General features: G+C 48.0%; 1 protein-coding gene across 3 annotated transcripts in view; it reads right to left on the bottom strand.

Moving 5' to 3' along the window:
• Window positions 1-13,702, bottom strand: part of GFPT1 (glutamine--fructose-6-phosphate transaminase 1) — a 32,812-nt gene that overhangs the window by 17,186 nt on the left and 1,924 nt on the right. For 2 of the 3 annotated variants that reach the window (XM_034070430.1, XM_034070429.1), the window contains exons 2-8: window positions 6,983-7,090; window positions 6,503-6,610; window positions 5,726-5,851; window positions 5,084-5,142; window positions 3,953-4,087; window positions 2,751-2,812; window positions 2,480-2,559 (exon numbers count right to left, since the gene is read on the bottom strand). In XM_034070430.1, the coding sequence (XP_033926321.1) occupies window positions 2,480-2,559; window positions 2,751-2,812; window positions 3,953-4,087; window positions 5,084-5,142; window positions 5,726-5,851; window positions 6,503-6,610; window positions 6,983-7,090 (678 nt within the window). Of the gene's footprint in view, window positions 1-1,691; window positions 1,746-2,479; window positions 2,560-2,750; window positions 2,813-3,952; window positions 4,088-5,083; window positions 5,143-5,725; window positions 5,852-6,502; window positions 6,611-6,982; window positions 7,091-13,702 lie in introns of all 3 variants that reach the window. The other variant, XM_034070431.1, reaches the window with a different exon arrangement.

Below are 13,702 nucleotides of genomic sequence, written 5' to 3'. Positions count from 1 at the left end.
GTTGTTGAGGTGAGGCAGGAAAGGCTGATTCGGTGGTGAGAAAGGACAGAGCAAAGGTGTTAGTGGCTGTTCCCCCCCCAGCAGCACCCCAACTTGATCACAACATGCAAATTTGCTTCTCAGATCAGCACAATTCCCTGCATTGTCTTTATTATGTTGCATTGCTTTCCTGTATTGGGGATTCTACCTGGAACATGTGGTTATTGTGCACATGCACTATGGATCTGCCTGACCAGGGAGGGGTTGAGAAGTTCCAGTGAGCATCATCAGCCAACTACAGTTATGTCACCCATGGGTTTGGCCACAGATTGTCCATTTCTCTATAGGTAACCTACATCTTTGCTCTGCAGCACCTACCTCCTATTGACTACAATTTAGAAGCATCACAGACTTCATCCTTCATTCTTTCCCTTTCAAATTAAAGGCTGGAGGAGACATCATGGAGAACTCACACAGGTAGGGTAAAAAATGGGTGAGGGAGTCTCAGTTGCTCAGGAAAGCCTCTGAAAGCTGAGGGACTTTGGTTCCTAAAGCCCCCAGGACTTATGGTCAACCTGCCTTAATGCTTTACACTGACTGAAGAAGGCAAAGAGAAACAAAGCATCACCTAATGGATGCTGGAGAGGAGCTCTTCATCAGGGACTGTAGGGACAGGACAAGGGGTGATGGGTTCAGACTGAAACAGGGGGAGTTTACATTGGATATAAGGAAGAAGTTCTTTACTGTAAGGATGCTGAGGCGCTGGCACAGGGTGCCCAGAGAAGCTGTGGCTGCCCCATCCCTGGCAGTGCTCAAGGCCAGGTTGGACACAGGGGCTTGGAGCAGCTGCTCCAGTGGAAGGGGTCCCTGCCCATGGCAGGGGTTGGAGCTGGATGAGCCTTAAGGTCCCTTTCAACCCAAACCATTCCATGATCCTAATGTTTGGGTTCAGGTAAAGCAGCTCCCAATGGAGCAAACACACTGCTCCCTTTGAACAACCTGAGGTTTGGTTCTCCTCCAGCAACAGGGCAGATTTCACCCCCAAGGCCATGGACTGCTGATGGGGGCATCACACTTACTTATCAAACTAAGAATCAGTTCCTTTCCTCTTACAGAAGAGCACTCTCCTGCTTCAGATGTGATCTTGGTTCATCGCATCACACTGGGTTTAGCCTTTAAAGGAACTGAAGTAGTTAATGTGCATTCAAAGTGGTTCACTTAATAATAAATGAGCAAAGGGAAGCAAGTTCCAGCCTCAGGTCAACCTTAGTGCTTCTACCAGGAGCTGCAATTCACACTCCTGCTGCAACCAGGAGGGAGGAGGTAGCTCTAGACAATCTAACCCAAACTATCCTATGATTCTATGATCATTAGCAGCCTCCCAACAGGGTTTCACTCTTTTAATGGGAGAGGGTTTAAGGCAATTTACTGTTTCCTTCTGCAATCAGAGAAGCAGGGAGCACAGAGCATGAGCTGCATCAATTGTGCACATATGCTGAGAGCTGTGTCAGAAGACTTGAAACGGGATGGGTGAACCCATGGGTGGATTGGTTCCATCAATCCAGAGGAGATTCCCACTCACTTCACTCCATGGAAAGCAATAACCACATAGTAAAGACACAGTGCAGATTTGTCTCATTCGTGATTGCTTTCCTAAAGAGCTGGAGGGTTTGTCTGAAATTTGGGAGTATTAAATTGTCTCTCGTAGGCACCTTCCTCCATTTTTATGGATATTCCATCAAAAGAATGATCCATAGATTGCACAGCTGAAAGTGTAATTGGGGGAAAAGAAACTGTCAAACACCAAACTTGAGATCATCAGTGAAAAAATACATACATACATCAAGGACTACTGCTCACTATCCAACCCAGAGCAAGCACAGCACAGCTTACTGGTGCCCAGAGAACCAGGCCAGTGACTGTATGGGCTCAGCCTTCTCTGACAACAGGAAATTATGGGACCATTTAAAAGAGGAGGAAAAGGACAAATAACTCTTAAGGCACTTTTCATTTTCAATGGGGCACCCACATGTCTGCAGTGGTTATAGAGATGGAGGGACAAGGAGCTGTGGGTGCCACACACAGGGTACCAGTGTTCTGCTTGTTACAAGTCACATTGGGGATAGGGGAGAGGTTTGTGACAGTGGAAAGGTGGCACAGCACAGACAGAACTGGATGATCTTAAGGTCCTTTCCAACCCAAACCATTCTATGATTTAAGCTTAACTAAACTGTTAACTTACTTATCCTGTTTTATTCTATTCTACCACATCAAGATGTGTTTTCTTTGCAACCACTGCACATTAAAGCTTTGATTACACAACAGAAATTAACCTGAAGGACACAGTGATTAAAACTGGCTTAAAAACACCCAAAAATCTCATTTTTGCAATAGTTTCCTTTACAGATGAAAGTCTGAAAGTGTTAATATGCATTCCAATGCCTGTGAAACCCTGTGCTGTCTGTGAGCGGAGCCTGGCTCCAGGGATGCTCCCACTTACCCGTCCGGTAGAGGATGGGGATGTGGTCGGTGGAGAGCTTGTGCTCGCTGCGCACCCCGATAAGCAGGGGGCTGCCTCGCCTGCAGGAAGACACAGAGTTAGAGCCCAAGGTGCCCCAAGGTCCATCCAACCCAAAGGGGCCACTGTTATCCAGCACAGCACTGAACCAGGCTGATGAAGAGCAAGCTCCTTCCATAAAAGCACTCTTTTATGCCAAAGGAGTGATATATGGGGATGCAACACGGATGCTCTTTCCCAAAGCAATACCTACCTGGTCCCAACTGCTTGACCAGGATAATGAACACTTTTGAAGACGAGGGCAAAAGCACCTTCCTGGAACAAGAGAAACAAACTGTTCATCCCATCCTTACACAGGCAGAGAGAAGGTAAAAGCAGCATCAGAACTCTGGGGTGTCTGCTCAGGTGTGGTGCCAATGGGTAAGCCACCACAATACATCCCTGGTCTTTGCTGCTACAGCTCCTGTGTGAGACCCCACTTGCAGTACTGTGTATCCTCAACATGAGAGGGATGTGGAGCTACTGGAGCAAGTTCTGAGGAAGTCATGGGGATGCTCGGGACCAGAGCAGCTCCTGTATGGAGCCAGGCTGGGAACATTGGGGCTGTTCAGCCTGGAGAAGAGAAGCTGTGAGGAGACCTCAGAGCAGCTTCCAGTGTCTGAAGGGGCTACAAGGATGCTGGAGAGGGGCTCTGCATCAGGGACTGTAGGGATAGGACAAGGGGTGATGGGCTCAGACTGAAACAGGGGGAGTTCAGGTTGGAGATATGGCAGAAGCTGTTCCCTGTGAGGGTGCTGAGGCACTGGCACAGGGTGCCCAGAGAAGCTGTGGCTGCCCCATCCCTGGCAGTGCTCAAGGCCAGGTTGGACACAGGGGCTTGGAGCAGCTGCTCCAGTGGAAGGGGTCCCTGCCCATAGCAGGGGTTGGAGCTGGATGATTTGATGCCCTTTCCAACCCAAACCATGGTGGGATTCTATGATTCTGAAAACTTCCCGAGCTCTGGGCAAGGGGATGGATCCTGCTCCTGAGCACCCCTCAGCACCAAGTGGAACCACACGCTAGGCAGTGCGGTTCCCACAAGGGGTCAGCACCTCTTCCCGATGGAGGCTGCAGGGGAGATTCGAGCCTCAGCCTTCATTTCACTGCACTTATCCCCACTCCATCCCACCTCAGCTCCCATCCTGCCCATTCACCACACAGCCCACCAGGGACCCGCTGCCTCAGGACACTTCTGTGCCCCAAACCGTGGCCATTTCTCTCCCAAGGAATGCATCATGTTAAAGAAAACCCAACATATGCCTTGGATGAACCATTGGAAGTAGGAAAGCCAAACCCACACCATAACGTGCGCCACAGCACGACCCATGTGCATCCTGACAGGGCCACATTGGCCACCCCCCCCCGGGCAACACTGGAGGGGTGATTTGCTGTGGGTACCCCTGCTCCCAGCATTACCAGCTGCTGGATGACCCTCTCCACCAGTGTGGTGAAGCTGATGTCGTCGCTGTCGCGGTTGTCGTACATGTACTTGACCAGCTTGGCGATGCTCTCCGTGTCCGTCTCCGACTCGAAGTCATAGCCCTTGCTCTCCTGCAGTGACAGCACACGCTGGGCACAGCCCCCTGCCCACCTTGCTCCTCCTTCCCTTTCCCCAGCCCTTTTGCCTCACATTGTTCCTGATGTTCCTTTCTCCTGCTTTTTTCTTCTCTCCTGACTTTCGGTTTCTCCATTTATTCCCCCTTTCCTCCCCTCCCCTTAGCTTTTCTTCCCTCATTGTCTCATGTCCCTCCTTTCCTTAGCTCCTTTCCTTTTCCTTCTGCCTTCCCTTTTTTCCTTTCTTTTGTCCTTCCATGCTGCATTTCTTCCTTCCATTCCCTTTTTCCATCCTTCCCTCCTGCCTTTGCCTTTCTTCTTCTTTCCTGATTTTCCTCTTCCTTTTCCTTCTCTTCCTTCTCTCCTTTTGCTTTTCCTTGTCTTCCCCCTCCATTTCTTCTTCCTTTTCCCTCCTGACTTTTCCCTTTATATCCTGCCTTTCTTCTTCTGCCTTCTTCTTTCCTGCATTTCCCTTTCTCTTTTAATTCCTTTCCTCTCTCCCTTTCCCTTGGACTCCTTTTCCTGCCCCCCATTTCCTGCCTTCTACCTTACCCTTTCCTTTCTCATTTTCCTTCCGTCTTCCCTTCACCTCTTTGCCCTCCTTTCCCTTTCATCCCTTCCCCTCTGTATTTCCTCCTTTCCCTTCTCCTACCCTCCCACCCCACAAGTGCAAGTACAGGAGTGAGTGTGAGGATCAGGGTGCAAGTGGAGGGGTGAGTATGCCAAGGGAGTGTGAGTGCCCACACGACAGTGCAAAAGGGAGAGGAGCACAGGAGTAAGTGTATGAATGTACATAAGAATGTACTCACGATAGGAGAGAGTGGAATAGTGAGCATGGGTGCAAAACCATGAGGGGGGAACATGAATGGAAGGGGAAACACGAATGGGGGAGTGAGTGGAGCAGTGGGACAGGTGAGTGTGAGGATACAAGTGGGTAAGTGTGGGAGCACAAGGGATTAAAGGGGTGAGCATCACACACATGGTGTCACTCACCAGGAACTTGCGCAGGTCCTTGTAGTTGGTGATGATGCCGTTGTGGATGACAATGAACTCTGGGAATGGAGGAAAGACCCTGCTCAGCCCCAGCACCCGTCCCCAAGGGCAGAGCAGAGGGTTTCAGCCCCTGGTGCCATCCCCTTCACTGCCCCATTTGGCTGGGCTGGCAAGGGCAGGAGGTAGCAATGAGCCAGGCAGGACAAGGGTTACTGAGGTCCTGCCATGGTGAAGGAGCCACTTGAGTGCTCAGCAGCTGCTACACAACCTCTGGGCACTGATCCTGGCCCTCCCTGGGACTGGTCATGGCTAAAAACATCCCATGGCCAGAAACCACATCCAAACCCCTCCAGCTTCACAGCAACTGGCAGCACAGCCTGAATAAACCCACTGCCCTGTGACACATTGGGCATCAGAAGCTCTTCCACATGAGGGGCTTTGGACAAGGACCTGTAGGGACAGGACAAGGGGGAAGCTGTGGCTGCCCCATCCCTGGCAGTGTTCAAGGCCAGGTTGGACACAGGGGTTTGGAGCAGCTGCTCCAGTGGAAGGGGTCCCAGTTGGAGCTGGATGAGCTTTAAGGTCCCTTCAACCCAAACCATTACATGATTCTATGATGTTCCAAGACCTGTACCCACTCACCATTGTTTTTATCCGAGCGCTGGGGGTGGCTGTTGATGGGACTGGGCTCCCCATGGGTGGCCCAGCGGGTATGGGCGATTCCAAGGTGCACATCAAACTCGATATCCAGGTCCATGTCCTGTTGCTCTGTGGCAGAAGTAGAGGTGTTTAGTCTCAAGGGGGTGTCCCCATGCCAAAGTCAAGGGGGGAGTTACACCACAACAGCGATGCTGATGGGGGCACAGTCTCCTTACACTAAGATTACAGCTACCCACTTTCCCTTTGGATTAAGAGCCCACTGCACCTGGACGGACACTAGCACACGATAAGGAAAGGGAGGTTATAACACAGCAGCTGTCAAATGCAAACTGAAGAGCATCTTCCCATGCCCTTCCCAGTGCTCACACAAACTCCCCATCCAACAACCTTCAGGTTGTGCAGAGATTTAACAAACTACTAAGAGCATCCCTCTTTTCTTCCCAAGCTCCATGTCACTGATAACCATCACCCAGGAATTCCCTTTCCCCAGCTTAAGGAGTCTTTTGTCTGGGGTGTTTTTAGGTGTTTTCTAAATCAAATTCCAGGTCTGCTTGACTCTAACAGGATGTGATTCATCTGTCTTGTGAAATCAGGGTTTATCTGTAACTTCATGCCAATGCCCATAGGATCACTGGGTTCTTCACAGCACACACACTTAATACACAAGTTATGTGGAAACACATTGTTTCCTGGGCAAAGCAGGTGATCTTCAAAGCACAAAGGAGATGAGAGGGCAAAGAATGGAAGGCAGATACATACTGTGAACCTCTTCATCCAGAGCCTTCACTTTCCCCTTCTGTTTGATAAGCTGGATTTTGCAGGCATTAGCTTCCCAGTCTTTGTCGTTTCCACCATCGAATCCCACACCTAAACATCACCACAGGATATGAGGAGAAAAGGAGCATTACAGAAAGTGTGTTTTACATAAATACCATCCATATTTCTCTCCACATTGCCCTTTCCCCCCATAGCTGACCCTCCAAAGAAAGGCAAGAAAGCCCTTTGATAAGCACTGAGTTTTCCCTTCCTCATCTCATGGGTATTTTTAAAGCATCAGATTCTGGGCATCAAGGATGCTCCTAGAAACGTGTACAGTGGAAGTGAACCCAAACCTCTGCCACCCCATCAGAGGCACTTCCAGTGTGTGATGCAGTAGAAACCATGCACAAAGACCCCATGAAAATCACTGTTTACAAGCCAAGATTCAAGCCAGGATGAGTGTTGCTCAGCAAGTGCTACCTGCGGAATCATAGCCTCTGTACTCCAGGCGCTGGAGCCCTTTGATGAGGGTCTCCAGGATCTCCCGTCTTGTCCGGGGAACATGGTAGTTCAGGTAAGCAAAGATTCCTGTATGGGGGAAAGAGCACAGGTTTAACCCTGAAGAGACCATACAATGGTTTGGGTTGGAAAGGAGCTTAAAGCTCCTCCAGCTCCAACCCCAACACCTTCCACTGGAGCAGCTGCTCCAAGCCCCTGTGTCCAACCTGGCCTTGAGCACTGCCAGGGGTGGGGCAGCCACAGCTTCTCTGGGCACCCTGTGCCAGCGCCTCAGCACCCTCACAGGGAACAGCTTCTGCCTTATCCCCAACCTGAACTCCCCCTGTTTCAGTCTGAACCCATCACCCCTTGTCCCATCCCTACAGTCCCTGATGCAGAGCCCCTCTCCAGCATCCTTGTAGCCCCTTCAGACACTCCATGATCATCATCCACTGAGCTTTGCTGAAGAACCATCTCCTAAAGGAATCCTTCCTCAAATAACTTTCCCCAAGTTCCTCCCACAGACTCACTAAGAAAAACCCCCATTCCCCTCATGCAAACTAACACCCTCAAACTAATGGAGCTATTTTGCCTGTAGGTTGCAAAGGAAGAGAAGTTGTGGCTTCTATTTTTAAGCAGTGATGGGACACACAAATTCCAAGAATCCTAATGCCAGCTCCAGCTCTGTTGCAGAAAGGTTTCCTTTGGTGCCATCATAAAGCAGCAGCATGAGAAGACATTGAAGTGGATGCTGGGAATAACACTGGAAATCTACCATTTCACCCCAATGTTTTAAAGGGGGAAAGTATCTGTATAGGATAAAAGCAGAAGAGGTTTCACATAGACAGCTGTGCATGGAATTTGAGGGAACAGAGCTCAGTCACACTCACAAAGTCCTTTTAAAGGCATCCTGAGCCTCTGTTGTGTTCCTGGTGGTGCTGCCATGCTCTTACCTTTGTGGTTTGGAAGGAAAGTAAGCAATTCTAAGCTTTTGATGTCTTCATTTATGGTGTAAGTGAAATATGGGGCAGCACCAAACACCACACACCAAAGCCCCTCCAGTTCTGCATTTACCTTCTTCCATGCTGCTAGAAAAATCAGATGCCCTTTCTATTGTTCCTCTTTCTCAAACCACACGGTCAGATGAAGGGAAAAAACCCCAAACTGAGCTTTCCAATGGGTTTCTTTACCTTCACTTCCCCCAAAGCCTTTTCTCATCACCACCTGCAAGACCACCAGGACCAAGCTTACGAACGTCTGCACCACTTCCATCCCTGCTGACATCCCAACTGAAGGATGCTTCCAATGAGCAAACCCTCCTCTCCCCACCCTTTGGGCACAAAGAAGGTTTCCAATTTGAGCTGCTTTGTTCAGTCTGCCTCTAAAACCTGCATTCCTCAGGCAAACAGCAGCCTCCCTGTTGACAAGTGAGCTGACTCCAAAGAGCTGCCATCCAGGCCAAAGGATGAGCATCTCACCTACATCCCGGATGCCTCAAGTCCTTTAAAGGACTTCCAGGTCTTAGAGCAGGAGTACCAAGCACACTGCTTTGGTCGCAGGCAGCTGGAAAAGTCCCTCTCTTTACCAGACACCCAAAGCAGCTCATCACACATATAAGTAACAAGTGTGTACAACCAAGCAAGGCAAACAAGCACATGAGAGGCCTTTCAAAAGGCAGGCTGTGTTCCAGCAGTCCTGGACGTGTCCCTTCACATCACCTACCATGGCATCCAAGGTACAGCTGCTTCAGAAGGCACAAGTATAACCAGCACGAGTAACTATGAATCATAAATGCTGCTTATATTTAGCTAAGTAATTCCAGAGCTGGAACCTCTCCCTGCATTCGATTTATACACTAAGGATCCCATTCCCACTTCATTGACAATGCTGGCTCCATCACAGAGCTCTCCTAAGGCAACCTCTGCAGCTCCCTCAGGGGATTCCAGCTATCCCACTGTGGCATAACCCATCCTGCTCAGGCACATGGATACCTAGTAAGTTATTCCACTACCAGGACCATTCAAGTGGGAAAAGCTCTTTGGAGTGAATGAGGACCAGCATGAAGGTGCTATGGAGGTTGAACATCAGGCTGGCCACAGGAAAACAGCTCTAGGAAACCCTTCCCAGTGAACAGCAGCAGCACAAGAGCTTCATTTAGACAGGATACAGGGAACAATTCCTTCCCTAAAGGGTGCTCAGGCATTGGAACAGGCTGCCCAGGGCAGGGCTGCAGTGTTCACACACCCTCAGTGCCATGGGTTAGTGGTGGCCTTGGCAGTGCTGGGAATGGTTGCACTGGATGATATTAAAGGTCTTTTCCAACCTGGCTGATTCTATGGGAGCACAGAGGGCACCAAAATGCCATGGACTGAGCAGGAACAAAGTGGAAACCAGTGTCCTCCAGGAAGGGATGGCTCAGCTGGAATGAGCCCCAACAATAGTGCTGTTAATCTCGACTTGTGCTCTTAAATACACTGCAAACATGTAGCTAGAAAGGAGCCAACTTGGCATTTGTCTCAGTTATTAACAACTATTACTGTTATTAATTTGAACAAATTATTAATTACAGCACAATTATATTAAGATTATTCATCTGAATATGAAACTAAGACTGACACAATCCCCCCAAACCAAGGAATTCATTGCTTCAAAAGAGAGACTACATTAGGAAGCCAACAAAGAACATGTAAATACAGTATTAACACTTCAAATGAACACACACTTAACAAAGATGACCAAGTAAACACTGGGAGGTTCAGGTCTGAGTCAGTTCAGTGGTTAGATGTTGAGAGGAGTGATAATGGAGATGCCACAGGGAAAATCCTAAGCCTAAGAACTCATTTCATAAAGAGGAAGGCAAGTGAGACAAGAGGGTTCAGAACTCACTCCCTATTGCACATAATAGGGAAAAGTTAAAAAATAGGAAAATGGGGCAAAATAATACATAATGAAAGTAAAACAAATGGGACAAAAGGCTGCTGAAAATGAGCACAACTTTTCCTAAACACAGGCCTTCCTAACCCACAGGCTAAACCCAACTACTTCAAAGGCTTTTATGGCCATTTATGACACTTGTTGATGCTGAATTGTGTGTAAAAACAGTTTCACTTACTGGAAAGATTCTCAAATGCATTTAATCTTCCCCTTTTCAAGCAAGCCACAACAATGTGCCCATGGCAGGGGGTTGGAACCAGATGATCTTAAGGTCCTTTCCAACCCTAACTATTCTATGATTCTATGTGACTCTCCATAGCCAGAGAAAGCTTCAATGCACATTCAGCAACCATCACTTCTACTGGCTTTCTATTGGGCTCTTCAGCAGTCACATCTTGTAATCACTCCCATTTTGAGGTACAAGTCAACAGGACCTGAGCAAAGAGAGACCCAAAGCATCAAACACTCATTGTGCTTCACTGACCTGAGTGGTGGTTTGGAAAACCTCTGGAGTTAGACCTCAAGCCCTTGGTCTCACCCGGGTAAACGTGCAGCAAGGAAGGTGGCTGTGCTGAGTCAAAGGGCTCTCGGGTGATGCAGCCCTGCATGATGCAAAACCAGCTCAAGAAAGAACCTATTTCTACACCAAAGGGTTCTTCTTCATCCAGTTACAAAGCATAACCCTCTCCGAGGTAGAATGTGGGCACACAGCAACTCTACCTTTCCTTTCCTAGACCAGAGATGGGTTGTATGTGTAACTCACAACGTTAAAGCCCTGTTTGCTCCATCCTTGTGCTTAAATTCATCTCAATCTACAGCATTCCAAAGATGAAGAGGCACCAACCATGAGAGCTGCCTGAAGGCTTCCATTGGGAGCGCTCTTGACACAAAAGTGCCAGTTTTGCTGTCAAAGTGACAAGTCATTTAAATCACAACAGTCAATGGAAACATGTTGCTTTGGATGACATTGCAATGCAAATCTAGCTGATTTCCATCAGGGTCCCCATCTGGTGTAGCACCAAGCAGAACATGCCTGAAAATGGGAACTTCAGGTCCCTAAAGGAGACCTGAAAAGGGGAGTTTCAGTTTCAGCTCAACTTACATCAACTGGTCCATCACAGCCCCGAGAAGCCTTCCTAAGCCTCCACTAAAACCAGCTCTTCTGCAACATCCCATGTCCAACAAAGGGATAGTAAGCTGAAATTAGGGATAAAGCCTTCTATGGCCCTCAGTGCCATGGGTTAGTGGTGGATTTGGCAGCCCTGGGGGAATGGCTGAACTCAATCTTAGAGGTCTTTTCCAACCTGGTTGATTCCACGACTCAACAACGAGTGGTTTACAACAGTAACTCCACACCTGCCCTCTGGAAGAAGCCAGAAAGAGGAAGTATCACAGAAGACCAGGATGTGTCAATGACATTTAATGCCACTTCCTTGCCAAGCCCTGAGCTGGCACTGTTTGAGGTGAAATATGTGCTTTGTGAAACAAAATCCCAACCTTTGGGCTTCATTCTGGTCCAGCACTGTTTGTCATTGTGAATTCCCAAGCTGGAATAAGGCAGCAGCAAGCATACTACAGGAATTTCCAGGCTCAGAAAACACAATAACCCTGTCTGGAATACACTCACATACTTCAGCACTTGACTGTCATATGTATTCAGGACACTCATATACTTCCAGGCTGGAACAGCAGTCATGCTTCACAAGATAATAGAACATCTCGACCAGTAACTTGACACAGGACTTTGCACATAAGGACTCAAAACTCTTATTCAAAGCATGTCAGCTTATCATTCCATTCTTGATTCATACAGCCCATCGTGGCAAGAAGTTCTATATAGATTCCTCCTAAGTGAAATACCTTCAGCAATACACTATGGGACATAAAACCTATCCTTTCTTGAGGGTTTGCCTTAGAAACCTGGTGAACCACCAGCAGAGCAGGCACTGACCTGCTTGTGAAGCTCAACTCTGCCTTAGAAACCATTCCCAATGGCCAAGCACAAAACTTAGGCCTTCTTAATGACAGCTACAGAAAGAATTCCCTACAAAGAGGGGATACACTAAAGCAAACAGCATGTTTACCAAGTGGACATTCCTAGTTCCTACTGTTGGCAGTCACCAGAAATACTTCTTCTGAGAACTGCATTTTCCTGTGAGCTTTTTGGTTGCTTTATTCCATGGTAAGATTACAGGCAAATGAAATTAGTCACCACTTCCAGGTAAGACGAAACCATCTCCTCCAGTGCCTTGAAGATGCAGTTACTCAGGAACAGCTTTACCTCATCCTTTCCCTACAGAAGCAGAACCTTGGGGCTAGGCTTCGAGATGGATTTAGATTCCCTTATACCACACCATATACTGCTCAAACCATCACAACAGACGATGTTATCAGTACATCCGCTTGGCAATTCCAAAGAATCCTTTATCCTCGTGATCATTATTAGGCCTCAAGTCTGCCACAGATTAGATGCAGGTTACCAAATATCACATATGCAATGCATGCTACAGACTGGGGGAAGCAATAAACACATTTTCCTTCAAGCTACAGCAGGGGAGACACCAGCAAGCAGCAGGTTCTCACAGATACTCATCATAGCTCAGAGCAAAGTCCCAGATTGATGCTTAAAAGCTGCTGGAGCAGGCTCCTCTTCTTTGGTGCCCTGCACTTGAGAGGTGGATGCTGTGCCAACCCCTGTGTAATGAAATAACCCTAACTCCACATGGTTTGAAGGAGCAGGAGGTCAAAAGCAAGCAGATGTTATTATTGTGTCTGCTAGCTGTGTATGGGGGAGTCCATGTTCAACACTGGAGCAGGAAATCATCCACATCTGTCCCCTGGATGCTGCTTTCACTGCCCATGCACACACCTCTCTCCCCACCTAAAAAGGGCAGAATTGTTCCTGCTTGGAGTAAGCATCCAGTGCATCAGTCCTAAGGACTCATTCTGGGCAAGAGCCTCTACTCTGCTTCACAGAGGAGTATACACCCAGGTGTACAAATGGCATCTGGGCAGGCGGGAGGGCAGTCCCCACTGCTATGCTGGAAACCCAAGTCTTTAAGCCTATTTTTATCTCCAGCAATCACTGGTAACACAAGACCTGAATTCTACAATCACTTTTTGTCCTTAAGAATGGTCAGGGCAGGTTTACTTATTGACAGAACAGCCTGGCTACCTTGAAAAACCTGTTTTCCAAACTATTTCATGGATGCCATTGAACTGGTTTGGTGCATCCAGCCTAAAGCACATCCAATTTACACCTAGCTAGGTCCTCAAACTGCAAGACATACCAAGAGCAAAACCTATTTTCCACTCATGTTATTAAAACCAAACCCCCCAGGTTGCTCCAGGCATCAAGGAACCAAACTCTGAGGCTACTTTCCTTTACCTGTCAAGCAGGAAGAGCACATCGGATCACAGGACTTGGTAAGGTCACGCATACATAAACCTGAACATCAGATCATCTTACACTGAAAACGTTGTGTTGGTAGTTCCAGTCTTGAAGCTGTCACAGGGAGAACTCAGATAACAGTAACAGCATTGTTGTCTTTTCTTAATAAAGCAAAACACTTGTTTAGTAACTGATTTTCTACCCAAAATGGGTAAAAATCCCAATGTAGATGGTGCACCCATCAGACAGCACAGCAGGTAAAGCAGCACATATCCTGACTTACAATGGAGGTATAAAAACGTTGTCTGAGGGCTCTTACAAGCACCCAGGCTTGCACAGCTAACACTACACTGCTCACAGCATGAGACATCAGGGCC

This window comes from Melopsittacus undulatus, chromosome 18, assembly GCF_012275295.1.
Source record: "Melopsittacus undulatus isolate bMelUnd1 chromosome 18, bMelUnd1.mat.Z, whole genome shotgun sequence".
Taxonomy (NCBI): Eukaryota; Metazoa; Chordata; class Aves; order Psittaciformes; family Psittaculidae; genus Melopsittacus; species Melopsittacus undulatus.
Note: the sequence above shows the minus strand (reverse complement) of the source record. Positions and strands in the feature narration are given on the sequence as shown.